This window comes from Pecten maximus, chromosome 7 (assembly GCF_902652985.1).
Source record: "Pecten maximus chromosome 7, xPecMax1.1, whole genome shotgun sequence".
Lineage (NCBI taxonomy): Eukaryota > Metazoa > Mollusca > Bivalvia > Pectinida > Pectinidae > Pecten > Pecten maximus.
Window position 1 is genome coordinate 18479709 of NC_047021.1, and position 18699 is coordinate 18498407.

The following is an 18699-nucleotide window of genomic DNA, read 5'->3' on the forward strand; positions in this document are numbered from 1 at the left end:
TCATTTGAATTTGTTATCTTTTTACAGCACAATATCAATCTGCTCGTGATTTGTATTGAATGACTTATAATGTTCATTTTGTTAGTGTTTTTAACAATGCTATGCCATGTGGAACACGCCTTCGTTTCGTACCTCTTTGCGTGACTATATAATAAGTGATTGCAATTGTATGTTGTGGTAAGCTAAATAAAAACCTAAATAACACTCTCCCTTACCGGTATATGCGCACTTTCAAACACACACAAACACTCATTTCAACAACACGTGAACAGCACCATGATCACCAGCAATCATCCTGTCATTGTCAGCTGCTACTTCCGACGCCCGATTTATATTGAATTGCATTGCAATAGCTCTTAATTAATAAATTGACGTAATGTACACTCTGATATTTCATGTGACATTTTCATCTTTATATCAAGGGGTTGATATATAAACGTTTGAATTGTTTGTCGACTAGGGAGCTGATCACAACGTTACTTTAACGTTTGTATAAACAACCCAACGCTACTCATAACATTAATATATGTGAGTATGATGTTATTTTAATTTTCAATACTTTGTAAGTTTTCAATCGTTTTGTAACAAGTCAGCGCTTACAGAGAGGTTTTGTTATAGGGAACCATTTCTGAAGATTTCTTTAAACTACTCCTCTTGAATCTATGACTTTGTAGGAAGATATCATAAGCTTGTGATTATCAAAACTTATTTCAAATATGAATTGGTAATATCTTTTCTCAAGCAAAAACGGATCTGAAGATTTCTTGAGAATGGAATGGATACCGCTCGCGCTTACATTTGTGACAGCTGTCTGTTTTCACAGAAGTCAAGGTTGTACTTGTATGACAAGCAAAGACCTTGCGGACTACTACTGTGATGATTACACGGAGTTGAGTGAGTAATTATAATGATTTTTAACATTTATTCCAACTCAAAATTGAAGTGTAAAATATCAAGAACAGTATTATTCGTATATGTCCTTGCAAACTTGCAAACGTTAAAGTAAAACGTAAGCGTCCTTCTTCTTCTGTTAAACTGATGGTTTCCACAATCTTCATATTTTCTAAAGTTCAATTAAGTCAAATCCAGAACAGGGATATAGTGACTAATGAAAAATAATTATGTTATATTGATTAAGGAAACAATAGATATGCTATAGTGACCAAGGAAACAATATATATGCTATAGTGACTAATGAAAAATAAATATGTTATAGTGACTAAGGAAACAATAGATATGCTAAAGTGACCAATGAAAAATAAATATGTGATAGTGACTAAGGAAACAATTGATATGCTATAGTGACTAATGAAAAATAAATATGTTATAGTGACTAAGGAAACAATAGATATGCTAAAGTGACCAATGAAAAATAAATATGTGATAGTGACTAAGGAAACAATTGATATGCTATAGTGACTAATGAAAAATAAATATGTTATAGTGACTAAGGAAACAATAGATATGCTGAAGTGACCAAGGAAACAATAGATACATGTATGTTATAGTGACCAAGGAAACAATAGATATGCTATAGTGACCAAGGAAACAATAGATATGCTGAAGTGACCAAGGAAACAATAGATACATGTATGTTATAGTGACCAAGGAAACAATTGATATGCTATAGTGACTAATGAAAAATAAATATGTTATAGTGACTAAGGAAACAATAGATATGCTAAAGTGACCAAGGAAACAATAGATACATGTATGTTATAGTGACCAAGGAAACAATAGATATGCTATAGTGACTAATGAAAAATAAATATGTTATAGTGATTAAGGAAACAATAGATATGCTAAAGTGACCAAGGAAACAATAGATATGTTATAGTGACCAAGGAAACAATACATATACTAAAGTGACCAATGAAACAAGAGATATGTAATAACGACCAAGGGAACAATAGATTTATTATAACGACCAAGGAAACAATATCTATGTTATAGTGACCAAGGAAACGATATATATGTTATAGTGACCAAGGGAACAAAAGACATGTTATAGTGACCAATGAAACAATAGATATGTTATTGTGACCAAGGAAACAATAAATATGCTATAGTTACCAATGGAACAATAGATTTGCTATTGTGATCAAGGCAACAATAGCTTTGTTTTTGTGACAAAAGAAACAATAGATATATTATAGAGTCCAATGAAACAATTATTTTAAAATTCAGGTATTGAAATTAAAAAAAAAAATCATTTTCGAATTAAAGGGACATCACGGTAAAAAAGTTGTTATTTTCATTGAATGTACGTGTTTTGTTCCTTTCAGTTATGTTTCTGTGATATCCCAATATTCACAGTCGATCCCTATGTCCAGATTGACCATTTGATTTAGTTGGAAATTTAGCGCGGAAATTATTTTTAAATCGTCACGTGACTGTTTTGAAATCGAGGCATTTTCATTTGTAAACACAAACACGCGATAGCTTACAAGTCGAAATATTCCATCTGGGTTTGTTAGATAACGATATTATACAGTGGTTTAAATGTTAAATAACACGGTCTGTATATATTCTATAGAAGTGTAAACACTGTACATATAGTATAGTGACAGTAGCGATGTACTGATACAGACTGTATACATACATTATGTATTACTGAGTTTGTATAAATATTACCGAGTTTGTTATGGCCTACTATCCAGCAATCAAGCAGAATACGAACAACGTCCGTATTACTGCAGTCATTGTTTTCATGTTTGAACTGTTCCAAATTCTAGGATTGTCTTTGACCCATTTGGCTATTGTTCCCTTTATTGCGGAAGCTGTTATCGTTTTCAACCGCGCTCGATTCACGTTGGAAGCCATTTTTGTTTTCAGGTGTTTTAGTTTGTTGTGCGCATACGTTTAATCGTGTATGTCACAAAATTTACAAATCCAGACTGTTGATCAACGAATTGTGATAACCTTTTTATAATTAATAAGTGATGTTTTTATGTACATATATCATCAAATTCGAATGGTTATTGTTCATAAGGTTAATTTTTTTTAAAGATATACCCAATAATATTTAAATATACAAAATAAAAATTGGTTTACCGTGATGTCCATTTAATAAGGTGGGTACGAATAATATATAGGTATAAATGGTTACTGTGTATCATGTATCAATAGTTAAGTGTATCGGGCATAAATAGTCATTTAGTAAAAATATCCATCAGATACTATCAAAACCTCTGAGCATAGTAAGAATTATGTTTTCGAGATAAATAGTTTAAATGTTGAGTTAGAGGCTATTTCAGAAATCTGCATATTTTACCTCAAACGGTTGTGCTATTTTACATGAAGGCAGTCTTTTTGTTATGTTCAGAGTTCTCCATACTGTCTAATAAGAACATTTTTGGTTATTTTTTGGTCTATATGCCATACTTGTATTATATCATTCACAACCGTCGTTTGCATTTCAAGATCAAAAGAGAAACGCCGTTTATATCAACCAATCATTCATCAATCAATCAGTAATCATGATATACTTTATGAAAGGTCAAACAAATTTCCCTACTACGTACTACAGACACTTTAGACAAACATGACGGCTTGTTTATTTTATGCAACATATGTAATCCGCATAAACTAATTGTGTACTCTTGAAACATGCTATCTTTGGCATGTTTTGCAAAAATAAGTAAGCAGTTAAACGATTTACATTGTATATGATTGGCCGTGATGCAATTGTCAAGTTACCTCTGTTCCATTGCACCAGAGAAGTGATTTAAACGCTTGTAAAATATCACTGAATTTGATATTTCAATAAACCATGAAGCATAAGGATTTAATGGCATTTAAAACGAACTATTATGCAATCACAGCACTTTAATATAAACTGGATTTTAAACGTTAATCCATTATTAGCTTTACACGTTTAAAATGCGATACATCAAAAGTCATCATACCTCATGATCTCTTAATAGTAATTAGCCATTAGTTTATATTTCGGTTCATCATATCACTGTTGTCCTCAGTGGTACATTTTCTCGGGTTGATAAAACCACGACCGACCTCATCAAAAGGCTACACTTGTATGATATTTCAGATTACCATATCTCACTCTAATGTATATAAAGTAGCCTGTAAGAACACATGTTCTGTATTTGTTATGTCTATCATTGACTTGTTTTCTTAGTCCTCCGAGGAGAAGTCTTAAACAGTACAGTAGTAGAAAGTAACTACCCGTGGGCCGACATTGTGTCCTACGCCTTTGAAATAACGAGCGTCATCAAAGCTGAAGGAGTAAGTTTATCTCACTTTTTAAAGTACCTCAGAAGACGATATACAGTTTACTAGCATCCACTGCCGGTTTCAGTTTGCATTAACATGTCACAATTGTAAACTGAATTGATACGGAGAGTAGTATAATTATCAGAATCTTATTTTTCATTTCAACATATTTTATTGGAAATCAAATGGATTGAACATCAGGCTAAGCCTATATTAAAGTTCTCTCCATAACATATTACATTTATTTCAAATAATTAGTATCTGGTTATTAGTCAAGAATGGAAATTACAGTATATATATATATATATAGAAAGAGTATTTGTGAATAATATATAATGATAATCTTATGTATTTTCTTTTTCTTTATTATAATTTTCAAACCATTGTTAAATATGTATGAGATCTTGTTTACTATGCAGGAGAGAGACAAGAGTTGTAAACTATAATGAATCTTAGTATTCTTTAAATGTCCTACAACGGGCCTTGAAATGTTTTTAGCAGTAAAATTCTTCCGGTATTCAACACTGAATATACCAAATTTCGAAATATTAATGATATCATGATTCTAATTTAAAACTGATTGAATTAAATTGATTTTGTTAGTAAAGGCTTGTCAATTAAAATGTAATTTAATTGAGCGGATTATTTCAGAATTCCAGCAGGTTAGTTGAGGGGAAAAGCATCGTTGACATTAACGCAAATACAAATGAAGCTATGTGTGGTACAAGACTAACACTCGGGGTGGAGTACGTTATAGCATGTAAGTATAGTAATGACGTACGGATATAAATTGTGTGGTACAAGTCTAACACTCGGGGTGGAGTACGTTATAGCATGTAAGTATAGTAATGACGTACGGATATAAATTGTGTGGTACAAGTCTAACACTCGGGGTGGAGTACGTTATAGTATGTAAGTATAGTAATGACGTACGGATATAAATTGTGTGGTACAAGTCTAACACTCGGGGTGGAGTACGTTATAGTATGTAAGTAATGACGTACGGATATAAATTGTGTGGTACAAGTCTAACACTCGGGGTGGAGTACGTTATAGTATGTAAGTATAGTAATGACGTACGGATATAAATTGTATGGTACAAGTCTAACACTCGGGGTGGAGTACGTTATAGTATATAAGTAATGACGTACGGATATAAATTGTGTGGTACAAGTCTAACACTCGGGGTGGAGTACGTTATAGTATGTAAGTATAGTAATGACGTACGGATATAAATTGTATGGTACAAGTCTAACACTCGGGGTGGAGTACGTTATAGTATATAAGTATAGTAATGACGTACGGATATAAATTGTGTGGTACAAGTCTAACACTCGGGGTGGAGTACGTTATAGCATGTAAGTATAGTAATGACGTACGGATATAAAGTGTGTGGTACAAGTCTAACACTCGGGGTGGAGTACGTTATAGTATATAAGTAATGACGTACGGATATAAATTGTGTGGTACAAGTCTAACACTAGGGGTGGGGTACGTTATAGTATATAAGTAATGACGTACGGATATAAATTGTGTGGTACAAGTCTAACACTCGGGGTGGAGTACGTTATAGTATATAAGTATAGTAATGACGTACGGATATAAATTGTATGGTACAAGTCTAACACTCGGGGTGGAGTACGTTATAGTATATAAGTAATGACGTACGGATATAAATTGTGTGGTACAAGTCTAACACTCGGGGTGGAGTACGTTATAGTATATAAGTAATGACGTACGGATATAAAGTGTGTGGTACAAGTCTAACACTAGGGGTGGGGTACGTTATAGTATATAAGTAATGACGTACGGATATAAAGTGTGTGGTACAAGACTAACACTCGGGGTGGAGTACGTTATAGTATGTAAGTAATGACGTACGGATATAAATTGTGTGGTACAAGTCTAACACTAGGGGTGGGGTACGTTATAGTATATAAGTAATGACGTACGGATATAAAGTGTGTGGTACAAGTCTAACACTAGGGGTGGAGTACGTTATAGTATGTAAGTAATGACGAACGGATATAAATTGTGTGGTACAAGTCTAACACTCGGGGTGGAGTACGTTATAGAATATAAGTAATGACGAACGGATATAAATTGTGTGGTACAAGTCTAACACTCGGGGTGGAGTACGTTATAGTATATAAGTAATGACGTACGGATATAAATTGTGTGGTACAAGTCTAACACTCGGGGTGGAGTACGTTATAGCATGTAAGTATAGTAATGACGTGCGGATATACATTGTGTGGTACAAGTCTAACACTCGGGGTGGAGTACGTTATAGTATATAAGTAATGACGAACGGATATAAATTGTGTGGTACAAGTCTAACACTCGGGGTGGAGTATGTTATAGTATATAAGTATAGTAATGACGAACGGATATAAATTGTATGGTACAAGTCTAACACTCGGGGTGGAGTATGTTATAGTATATAAGTAATGACGTGCGGATATAAAGTGTGTGATACAAGTCTAACACTCGGGGTGGAGTACGTTATAGTATATAAGTAATGACGAACGGATATAAATTGTATGGTACAAGTCTAACACTCGGGGTGGAGTACGTTATAGTATATAAGTAATGACGTACGGATATAAAGTGTGTGATACAAGTCTAACACTCGGGGTGGAGTACGTTATAGTATATAAGTATAGTAATGACGTACGGATATAAATTGTGTGGTACAAGTCTAACACTCGGGGTGGAGTACGTTATAGTATGTAAGTATAGTAATGACGTACGGATATAAATTGTATGGTACAAGTCTAACACTCGGGGTGGAGTACGTTATAGCATGTAAGTATAGTAATGACGTCCGGATATAAATTGTATGGTACAAGTCTAACACTCGGGGTGGAGTACGTTATAGTATATAAGTATAGTAATGACGTACGGATATAAATTGTGTGGTACAAGTCTAACACTCGGGGTGGAGTACGTTATAGCATGTAAGTATAGTAATGACGTACGGATATAAATTGTGTGGTACAAGTCTAACACTCGGGGTGGAGTACGTTATAGTATGTAAGTATAGTAATGACGTACGGATATAAATTGTGTGGTACAAGTCTAACACTCGGGGTGGAGTACGTTATGGTATGTAAGTATAATATTTACGTACGAATATAAATACCGCTTATCGTTCGCCTGACATGGCCTCAGAGAATTTCTTAAATATTACATGCATTTGGACCTTCCCTAGTGTGTATTGCACATTTTGAGATTTTTTCGATTCGGTAAAAATGATACCCCCGGTGTTTATTCAGATGTTATGAATAGCGGGGGTGTCACTGTTACCGAATTTTCTCACATCTTTGCATATGTAAGATACATTTGTCCATGTGGAACACCCATGTGGGATATCTCTATCCCAAATAGTTGTATCGAGTGACCTCAGTTCCAGGACTACTTTTTAATTGTGTGACGTCACAGGGAAAAACCATTCTGTTTGTTTATATGTATAATAACTTTCACAAATCCATTTTTTCTATGTGTCTTTCAAAAAAAACAGTGTGGTCATTTCCCTGTAAATTCAGTCATATTGTTACTGTTTGTCGAGAATTTATTGTTTTACATCGGAAGACTAGATAGTTTCCGTTGTGCAAACAAGCATAGGCGGAGAAAATGACGTGATGTCAAACATTAGACGGCAGTTTCCGGAAAGCCGATCACCTCTGAAAATTTTTTATTATATATTTGTTGTTACCTTGACACTTTAACAGTCAGCTTATTTTTCACGGTATACCATACTTTTTCTCATCTTTCCAAATATGTAATTGGTTTTATTGTCGGTCACCGATGTTTCGCCATGTTCGATCGATTTCCCCCTGCATTTCACGAAAAAAAAAGTGTGAGAAAAATAGTCCGTCATATGTTAGGTATATGGGATAGAGAAATGCTACCCTCGGGTGTAGAATTTGGGGTCAAAATCTTCACCATCGGGTAGAATTTCCCTATCCCACATACTTACATATTCCATGTTCCATATTCCATGTTCAATATTCTAACGGTGTGACTAAAGTATGTAAGTCAACGTTATTGGAATAAAAATGGATGCCACTTTGCGAAACCTAGCCGCAAATGTAGGTCAAGTTTATGAAATTATTGAATACATCATTGATAGCCCCTCTCTTCTTTTTAAGTCGGCGCTTCCCTACATATAAATCTGTGCAACTGGAAGCGACCTGTCCTGGATTTGCAACCATCGGATCTAGAATTATCTGAAGATGCATTCTTCAACTGCGCAGCAAGAAGTTTGTATAAGAGATTCAATGTTATTTTAGTGCTGTGACATATTTTGTAATGATTAGTGATTTCTTTAATAGTGTGTAGAACAAAAGAATAGATAATGTATTGGTACAAGACGAAGAGAGGTCTTTATGCTTGTATTAAAAACATAATAAACAGTTATTAATACACGAACCCGTATTTGTATTTAATGTCCGAAAAGTTTGTATTTTATTAATGCATATAACGAAGATTTTTTGTATTAATTTAAACAAATATCCATTTTCAGGCTGTAGGCCCACCGCAGGTAAGTACACACTTTTTATATTGTTTTTCTATCGGGTGTATGATATACTAAACAACATCTGTACATGTCTATAATACAGAACCTGTCTAACAAAACTATTTATATCTGCATACCCTTTGGCAATGGAAAGAGGTTGTTACAGAAACATTGACAGAAACAAAAGATATTGTCAGAAATGTAAGTCTCCTACTGAGGTAGAAGACGAACATCATTTTGTGTTTCTCATTCAAGGAATTCGTTATATAAAAAAAATATGTTATTGGCATAAATCTTCAATGAGCAAACTTATTCAATAACTGTCTTTTAGCAACAGAATCAATCCGACCGGGAAATGTCTTGTCTGAAGCAAATCAGATAATAGCTATACATGTATCTATATAGCTCGTTCTCCATATTTCTTCATTTTTGCTGTCACACTCGTATTTATGTATTGTATGTCAATTGTACTAATGAGCCGTAAGACCAAACGCCAATAAATTGAATATAACATCGACTAAACACCACAGTTCACAGAGGAAATATATAGCTTGACTTTGCTTGTGCAAGTTATTTAGTAAACACGAATAAAACACGAATAACTTAAAACAATAACAATCTACAAATATTGTTTTACCCAACGTATCATAGTGAAAAACAAGCAATTGAACAGCATATTGATATACTAAAATTGATCAGGATCAATTTCGAATGGTTGAGACCTCAGACGATTGGTCAGAGAATCATATTCTATGTCCATAATATACAAATGTAGGTAATTTTCTTCTCACAACCATTGAAAATTGTTTTGTATGACTCAACAACCCATCGCCAATTTTCATTTCAACAAGGCACAGAACAAATATTTATCACTTTCTTAACTATCGTGTTTGTTTTATGAAACAAATACTTTTAATTTATTCATAGTAAAATGGTGGCAGTTGGAATTTTGAGGTGGTGATGAAATAATTAAAATTAAAGGTCTATTATATTTCATTGTTTTTTCTTTTCCAATTAAAGACAACAGTTTAGAGTGCTGTCGACGGGGTATGTATAACAAAAAAATAATCAAAGTAAGCAAGTAGCGTTTTCATATTTACATTTATATATTTTTTTTCTCTAACAAGATGTACAAATTAATACAATACACTAAATAATTTGTCTGTTTAATAACTTGCCACCATTGTGCTTTTAAGCTTAAATTAATCGATAAAAGCAGCCTTCGTTCCACCTGTAACCACAGATGTGTATTCAAAATTGGCATTATGCTAGCATACATTATCGTTGGTTTTATCTATAATAGTTGTTTCTCACTTTATTTACAGCACGGCTAGGAGAAGTATCCTGTTTACACTACCCATGTATGTAAGATTATGAAAGTAACTAACAGTATACCTGGAAATGTTCGACCCAGGGAGGGTTATGACCAAAATAAGTTATTTACCAATTGGATTTCGTACCGAATTCACGCGAGTTGTTATGTCCCTTCTTATTGGGTGGGAATGGTAAGACTGTGGCGAGTATTTCAAAGTACGCATTACATAAGCTATATTTATAAGAGAAAAATAATTCGAATGTTTTATAAATGTAAAGATTGTAATATTTACTTACACGATGATTTAGATGATTGTTTCAATATGTTTTCATCTTTAAAATATTGCTTGTTTATCCCATTTTGTTGGTATGATACTAAAACATTGTTAAAAATGTATCGTAATATAAGAGGCTGCGTTGAAACTTTTAAATTTGAACAATGTTGATATATTGTGTACTTTTTACAATTCTTTGAGGATGCTGGTTATAGACACTGATGGAGTTTACTCAGCTAGGTTTGCCGTACCGTATATATCACCCTTTCTTTCATTTGAATAGTGACACGGTCCAGTAATAATAATAATATAATAATATCTTTTATTTAACCAGGGTAACATATTTAGACAATGTCTAGTTTACAACATGGCCCTGCATCAAATATATTTACACAAGCATGGCATAATTTAAAATAACGATATAATATAATAATGTAATACATATATAATTATCATCACAGCTTAAATATGGTTTAAAAATGAACGCTTGTATATCACACAAGTGTTGCTGAAGGGCATGATTAAAGCACTAGGAGTCGAATATACATATAATGCTAATATAGCAAAAGGTAAAAATTGACAGAATATACACTAATATAGTGTGAATTAAAATGGGACAATGAAGTAGGTGACCTAAAATTAAATTTAGAAAGGAAGATTATGGAATGAGATTGAATATTACTATACTAAAATATCAGTGTAAGGAAATTAATCACAGATATAACTGTATATTCTATTAATAATTACAAAAGAAATATTTAGAAATTAAAACTAGACTAGTTGAAGTAATTTATATAATATTGCGGTATATATATATATAGCGAAGATTTTGAGAAGTAAAGCTGCAGGTATCTAGTTTTAAAAATCCCAATACTAACTGAGTCTCTAATAGTATCATTAGCTTCGTTCCATAAAATTGAACATGTATATACAAATGAACATTTGAAATAGTTTGTTCTGGCTGTTGGAACATACAATTTGTTTGATATAGAAGATCTAGTTGTTCTGCCATTCACATTTTTTTTTACATAAGAAAACATGTTTGTTAAAATACCTGGTGATTCACAATGTAAAATTTTGTAACACAAAACCATTTTTCTAAAATCGTAAAAGTCTGCAATTGGCATCCATTTTAATTTTTCAAAGAGGGATTTGGAGGGAGTAAGAATATCTCTAACATTTAATAATATCCTGGCTGCTCTTTTCTGTAATTTTAAGACCATATCTATATACATTTTGTTGCTAGGTTTACTCCAGACAGTTGAACAGTACATAAAATGGGGGAAAACAATACTGTTGTATACGTTGGTAATGACATCATCTGACATAAATGACCTTAGTCTTCTCAACACACCTATTTTCTTGGATATTTTCTTTGTAATAAATTCAATATGCTCTTTCCATGAGAGACAACTATCAATAAAAACACCCAGTAACTTTGCACATTGGACAGTTTCAATGGAGAGATCCCCAACTTTCAAAATCAGCTGCCGACATCTTGCGAGTTTTTGAGACGATCCTTTCATCATACATTGGGTTTTTGTTAAATTGAGACTTAATTTATTATCCTTCATCCACTTGATCGTGTTTAAAGATCTTCTGACATTTTAGCTTCTAGACTTTCTACTGCCCCCCCCCCCCCCCCCCATCCCCCCCCCCCCCCACACACACACACACACACACACACACACACTCACACATACACACACACACACACACTCAGTATAAACACGTCTTTCTCTTCAAAAACAAAGATATTTTTCTCATTTTTTTTTATCACGGAACTTTTGCACCGCCCCTTCCAAATCTTGAAACTTCTTTTACCTATTTTAGTCTCCTCTCTTAGCACCGACGAGTCGTAGGACGAAACAGCTGTGTAATGCATTTTAACTGAGCTTTGGCTCTACTGTTTATTACTTTCAATTTGTAATGAAAGGTTTCTATGTCTTTGTCTTTTGTATAATTCATTCTTGTAAAAACATGCGATAATCGGTCAGATCTTTGCCAGATATTAATTGTGGTGTTTTGTCAATCAACTGACGAAAGTAATTATTTGTTTTGCAGTTTGTTATACAGAACTTGGTATGTATTTAAGTATTGTTACTTCCATCGAAGTCAAATATCATTAGATTTCGTTAACGAAAAGCTAAAGCATTATTTTTTTCTTCTCGTTTTCTATGAAGTGATTACACGAGGAAGAATACTATTCAATCTGTATCTCGAGCTTACGTATCCACTTTTAATACAAGTCAACCACTTTATTCCGATGTGACTGCTATATCTGCATGCTCTTATCTGAGAGGGAAATACTTACACCAAGAGGTCAGTTTTACTTGCTCTTATCTTAGAGGGAAAATACTTACACCAAGAGGTCAGTTTTTGTTTGCCCTTATCTTAGAGGGAAATATTTACACCAAGAGGTCAGTTTTGCTTGTCCTTATCTCAGGGGAAATACTTAAACCAATAGGTCTGGACTTCCCTGCTCTTATTGTAGAGGGAAATGCACCAAGAGGTCAGTGTTTGCCTGCTCTTATTGTAGAGGGAAATACTTACACCAAGAGGTCAGTGTTTGCCTGCTCTTATTGTAGAGGGAAATACTTACACCAAGAGGTCAGGGTTTCCTGCTCTTATCTTAGAGGGAAATACTTACACCAAGAGGTCAGGGTTTCCTGCTCTTATCTTAGAGGGAAATACTTACACCAAGAGGTCAGGGTTTCCTGCTCTTATCTTTGAGGGAAATACTTACACCAAGAGGTCAGGGTTTCCTGCTCTTATCTTTGAGGGAAATACTTACACCAAGAGGTTAGGGTTTGCCTGCTCTTATTGTAGAGGGAAATACTTACACCAAGAGGTCAGGGTGTGCCTGCTCTTATCTTAGAGGGAAATACTTACACCAAGAGGTCAGGGTGTGCCTGCTCTTATCTTAGAGGGAAATACTTACACCAAGAGGTCAGGGTTTCCTGCTCTTATCTTAGAGGGAAATACTTACACCAAGAGGTCAGGGTTTCCTGCTCTTATCTTAGAGGGAAATACTTACACCAAGAGGTCAGGATTTGCCTGCTCTTATTTTAGAGGGAAATACTTACACCAAGAGGTCAGGGTTTCCTGCTCTTATCATAGGATGATGAACTTACACTAAGTGGTTAGAGTTGAGAAATCAGAGTTTACTTATTCTTAATTATATAAAGGTAAAATTTACCTTAAAGGGTCAGAACTTACATACTATTATTGATCTTAAATAGTTACCATTTCACTTAAATTGATATGCACACGTTTTGTGGTGTGATCATCGAATGCTAGAGGTCTATGGTGTGCGTTGTGTTGTATGTTAGAAAGGTGACTCGACAAATGTTGCTTATTATGGTATATACATATTGGGAATAAGGAGATGAACATTTTACTACTATGCTTCGTTATATTCGTGTCAATAATTATTCATCTTGTAATTAGACAGTATCTCACGCTTTATCTTAGTGACGACCTGGGGTGGCAGCCCTGGACTGACATGATTAACAGCATTACAGTCCTGTGGCGTATTTTTGTGCTCCACATTTTTGGCTATATATATAATCAAAGTATTGTTTATGTTGTAAATGTGTTTATGCAGCATGGCTGACATTGTGGTTGCCATGTCTGCTGTCATTCGGCATTTAATAAAATGATATTTACTGGATAAATTTGTTCTAGGTTGTTATATATAATTATATATAAATGTGTAACCAAAAACATAGCTCAAGTCGTGACCTGTTTGTCGTCATGGAAATGTATAACATAAATATATGTATATCATAAAAATGTATGTTGTCTCATCTATATATATCGTCATTTTTTGTATTGTCAGATGGAGAGATGACTCATTGCTGTGCTATTTGTAAGTATATGCTTTTGAAAAAAAAGTGCAAACGAAGTGTTTTGAAATGTTCTCTTTCCGTATCATTGAAAATGACGTATATATTATATCAACAATAATATTAGTCTTGTTTCAACTAAAAACAGAAAATAACATTATTTTTGTAAAAAGCAAAGTTGTTTTTTTATATCATGGCAATTTGCCTTCGTCTAAAGTGTAATTCCTCCTTGTAAATAGATATAGCTCAAAAAGATTGAGAGTTCCTCTAATACTTCCGACAATACGAGATAAGTTTAAATTCCTTTAATCAGGCAATTTTGAAAATCTTGATGTGGATTTTGGTCAATCAGACACAAATATCATCGTTATAATTTGTAAAACTTAACTTTTTCTTTCACAACAATCTTGTTTGAAAATGATATCTTTCTTTGACAGTAACCGACGGAACGGTCGAATGTGTTGATTATCCAGGTAATGAATATGATTATATCAAGACGTATATTTCTCTCATATCTCGCCATGTTGGATAGAGTTTGCCCATGTAAGATAGCTATGTAAGATAAATCTATCTTACATAGCATTTCACGCGCGCGGATTAATCTGCGTTCAAGGGGGACAACTCTCACAACGTCGTCTGCTTGTGTTCACATCCGACAGTCCTTTTCGTCGGTGTCGGTTTTGAAACGTTGGACTTAACTATAAAAATACATACATTCTTAGATAAATATATATCATATCAGCAGTAAATCAATAGGGCTACACGGTTAAACGATTAGACATTTCATCTGAGCGAACATACAATGTATAACTCCGTTACTGTAGAGTGGGGGTACGTAATTTCGCACACTTTCGGTATGTATTTAAATACATTTCCATCAAATCAATTTCAAATCAAGAAAGAATACCTCACATTGTTAGATGTACAAATGCTTCGTAACATACAAGTGTGCAACCTGATATGCGCACACGTATCACTGCGCAAGGGAGCTGTTGTTAACTTGTGTTTATTGCTGGGTTTGAAGACGATCGGGAACGTAATTTCGCACACCCATCTAACTTCTTTAATTTTGTTGGTAAAAATAGTTTTCAGCCATTTTGTAGACAAACAACATCCTAAACTAAGATTAAGCCCAATGCCATGATTAAAAATATCTTTAAAAACAAAATAATGTAAAATTGGAAAGTGTCAATTTACCGCCATTTTTGCTTTAAATAATGACCGCTCCCTACGGAGGTAATGTAAACAAGGCGGTGAAAATGACGGGGTGTCTGCAGGTCAGCGCTGTTATTAGTTATACTTGGTGGATTTGTAATAAGTTTTGTTTATAATCTGATCAAATGCTATTTTCCTTAAATATTTGCAAATTCACATGCCAATCAACAATTGGGATTATTTTAAATAAAATATTTAATCATCCGGTATCCATTTTATCGGACGAGAGTCGTATCAGTTAAAATTTGTTTTCAAAACGAACTAAATCTGAAAATATGTACTTAAAACGGCAAATGTTCCACTAAAGGTTGGCATTAGTCAACATGTAAACAAAAAAAACACAGCCCTCGACCACTTGGAGGAAAAACGCAAAAAAATGTCAGGTGTGCGAATTTACGTACTGTGCGAAATTACGTACCCTTGCTCTAACAAACAGTTAGACTACGCCTACAAGCCTGTTGTAACAGTTACAGTACAATACAGACTTGCCTACCCGACAGATTTGTCATTTGTCATTAAAAACATGTAAACACACACAATCACCTGGCAATGACAGGAAGTAAAATAAAAGCCATACATAAAAAAATATAAAAAAGAAAATGTCAAACGTCACAACCTATGAAATGGTTCCGTTTGCGTCAGCAGGGGGCCCTGGAATTTGTTTACTCTACGGTACTGTCAGTAACTGTTAGGCCTACTCAGTAACCTGTGTATTTGGAAGTTGGGAATTGGCTCTTAAATGAACGAACATTCGGTAAAAATGACACCCCTCGATGTTCATATAAAAAATATTTATTTCAATTGTAACTCAGAGTCTATATTTGTGTAGAGTAACCATGAAAACTAACTGCCATCCTAGCCTTTCAATATGATCATCGTTAGCCTATCGACTGACCTACCTTCGTCATTCCATCAAGACAACCGGTTAAACACATATAATCCTATGTCACAGAAAAGATCGAATACTCGTATAGAGTCACTGTTCGCTGGTTCACACACGAAGTTGCCAAAATCACGGTGAATTTAAAATTACCAGCCACGAAACATCGCCGCGTCATGGCGATCGAGATCGACATCACTCTCAATATCCTTGAACTATGAATGGAATTCCAATGACAGTCGTGACGTCATGCAGTGACGTAGTATTTTATAAAAAAAATTGACTTGACATTTAAAAGTACAGTGTGTTCTGTGAAATGATTAAATATGTCGAGGTGCAAATCAAATTATATGTGAAGTTGGAAAACTCATTTCAGCGTTGGGTTTCAGTATTGTTGATAGAACTTCTTTTTCTCGGATGTTGACAATTTGATCACGGCCACGTAAAAGTCGGTCAAGTTACGGTAATTTTTATCGGCGAATAGTTCATTCGTTCATCACTTAACCACAAAATGAATGAAATTTGTGTTCAAACATAGTTTGTCAAAATAGCGTATGATCTTTCAGAATATCACAAGTATATTTAGTAAAAACGTCAAATAAAGAAATTAAAATATTGAAGAAAATGGATGGCTGAGGGACACTTTCGCCAGAAATTCGGTAATGATATGAGAGAAAAAGACTCTTTCATTATGTGTGTATGTAGGATAGGGATATTCCACCCTCGGGATCACAAAATGTGGTAAAACCCTCGGCAAGCCTCGGGTTTCACCACATTTTGTGACCCCTCGGGTGGAATATCCCTATCCTACATATACACATATGAAAGAGTCTTATAGTCATATATTTGTATTTGAATGATATCAGTATTACAAGGTTTTTTTTTTTTTTTTTTTTTTATAAATATTGATAGTAGAGATCAATACCCTCAGAGCATTATTTTGTTTAGTTTTTTTTAAACATTTCAAGAAAATTCGAAGTATGTATCAAATATGCTATTAATTGTTATTGCCCTATATATTGTTGTAAGCCCGGAGATATTGTCAGAACTTTAAATTTTAAAGATACTTCCTGCGATATCGAGGACAGCATTTGCATTTACTTTACTTACATATACATGTATATACTTACGCTGAATCAAAAGCCTAGTATACTGAGTTACAGCTATATCGATGGATATTTTCGGTAATGTCATAAATATAAATTGCAAAGAAAGTAGGGTTAGATCAATTTAATAACACGTACGATAACATATCATTTAATATGATAAACTATTTTTTTTTACTTTTGTTTACATTTCAGGTCTGTTACTGAAGAAGTGATCAAACGACCGAGGCGACTCGTTGACTGTCTGCAGTACCATAATTATGTAGTTGTTGACGAATATTTGTAACATTTAATAAAACTACAACTGCAGAGTCAGGTTGTTTCGTATGAGTATATCTACTCGACTGTATGAACACTTTTTCTAGAAATATTCAGACACGAACCGAATCTCGTAAACCTCGTTTTGATATTTAACCCTACTTTCACTATTTTGAAAAACTAAAAGTAATTTGGTATTTCGTCCCGGTTCAAAGTAGGTTTGAATATAATACCTATGTAAAATATTCAGAGTGTAAGAATGAGAAGAATGCTAGTTTTACAACAATTATCATAAACAGCTGTCAAGTATTGAACAGTAATTATTCTAATCAATCGTGACCAGTGATCTGGCATCCCGTTAATCTAACAGGCAAAAATAAAATGAACCTTACACTCCCATAATTAAACAGATTACAAATTATCGGGAGCGTACCAAAGTCTGACGGGATATCGTGCTTTATAAAAAAAATGCTTAACATATATGGCTGTTACCAATAGTGGAAATTTGCGTAGCACATGGGTTCCTGTATTTCTGCTTAGAATAATGCGTGGTGATAAAATGCTGTTTATTCGTGCTGGCCTTTAAAAAATATATTAATATCGTTAGATACTATTTGCAAAACGTCGATGCAATGTAATTCATGTATGTAGTGGAACTATAACGTAAACAGCCGCGTTAAGCTTTGGAGAAGAATTATGTAATTAATTGTGTTCTATTCAGATTAAGACGCCACTCTTATGAAGGCTCGGGACTATGTCGTTCGGTTAAGGACCTTTAAAACTAGAAGCAAGATATATCGTGAGACTTCGACCTCTATCCTATCTGTTGGCTATATTTCGTCTATATAATGAAGCAACTTTGATACTGAGACGTGTTATCTATAAGTAAATGAGGAAAACGGCACCATATAGTTCATGTACATGTTTTTCTGTTTCGTCATGATTTATGTTATTGACATCTCTGATTATTTTGTTGATATTATATCATATTTGAATGACACAAATTACTCAGTCTTTCGTGTTGAGTTTCAAGTAATGATGCTATCTT

The 18699-nt window shown here is 33.9% G+C and overlaps 1 protein-coding gene across 1 annotated transcript; it reads left to right on the forward strand.

Moving 5' to 3' along the window:
* Positions 1-400: 400 nt before the first annotated feature.
* On the forward strand, positions 401-17708 carry LOC117331812. The gene is made up of 12 exons (XM_033890711.1): positions 401-528; positions 743-894; positions 4139-4245; positions 4885-4993; positions 8388-8498; positions 8762-8779; positions 9776-9802; positions 10081-10116; positions 12409-12426; positions 14186-14215; positions 14630-14665; positions 17589-17708. The coding sequence occupies exons 2-12, from the start codon at positions 771-773 to the stop codon at positions 17606-17608; spliced, it is 636 nt and encodes a 211-aa protein (XP_033746602.1). The 5' UTR covers positions 401-528; positions 743-770; the 3' UTR covers positions 17609-17708.
* Positions 17709-18699: the final 991 nt, after the last annotated feature.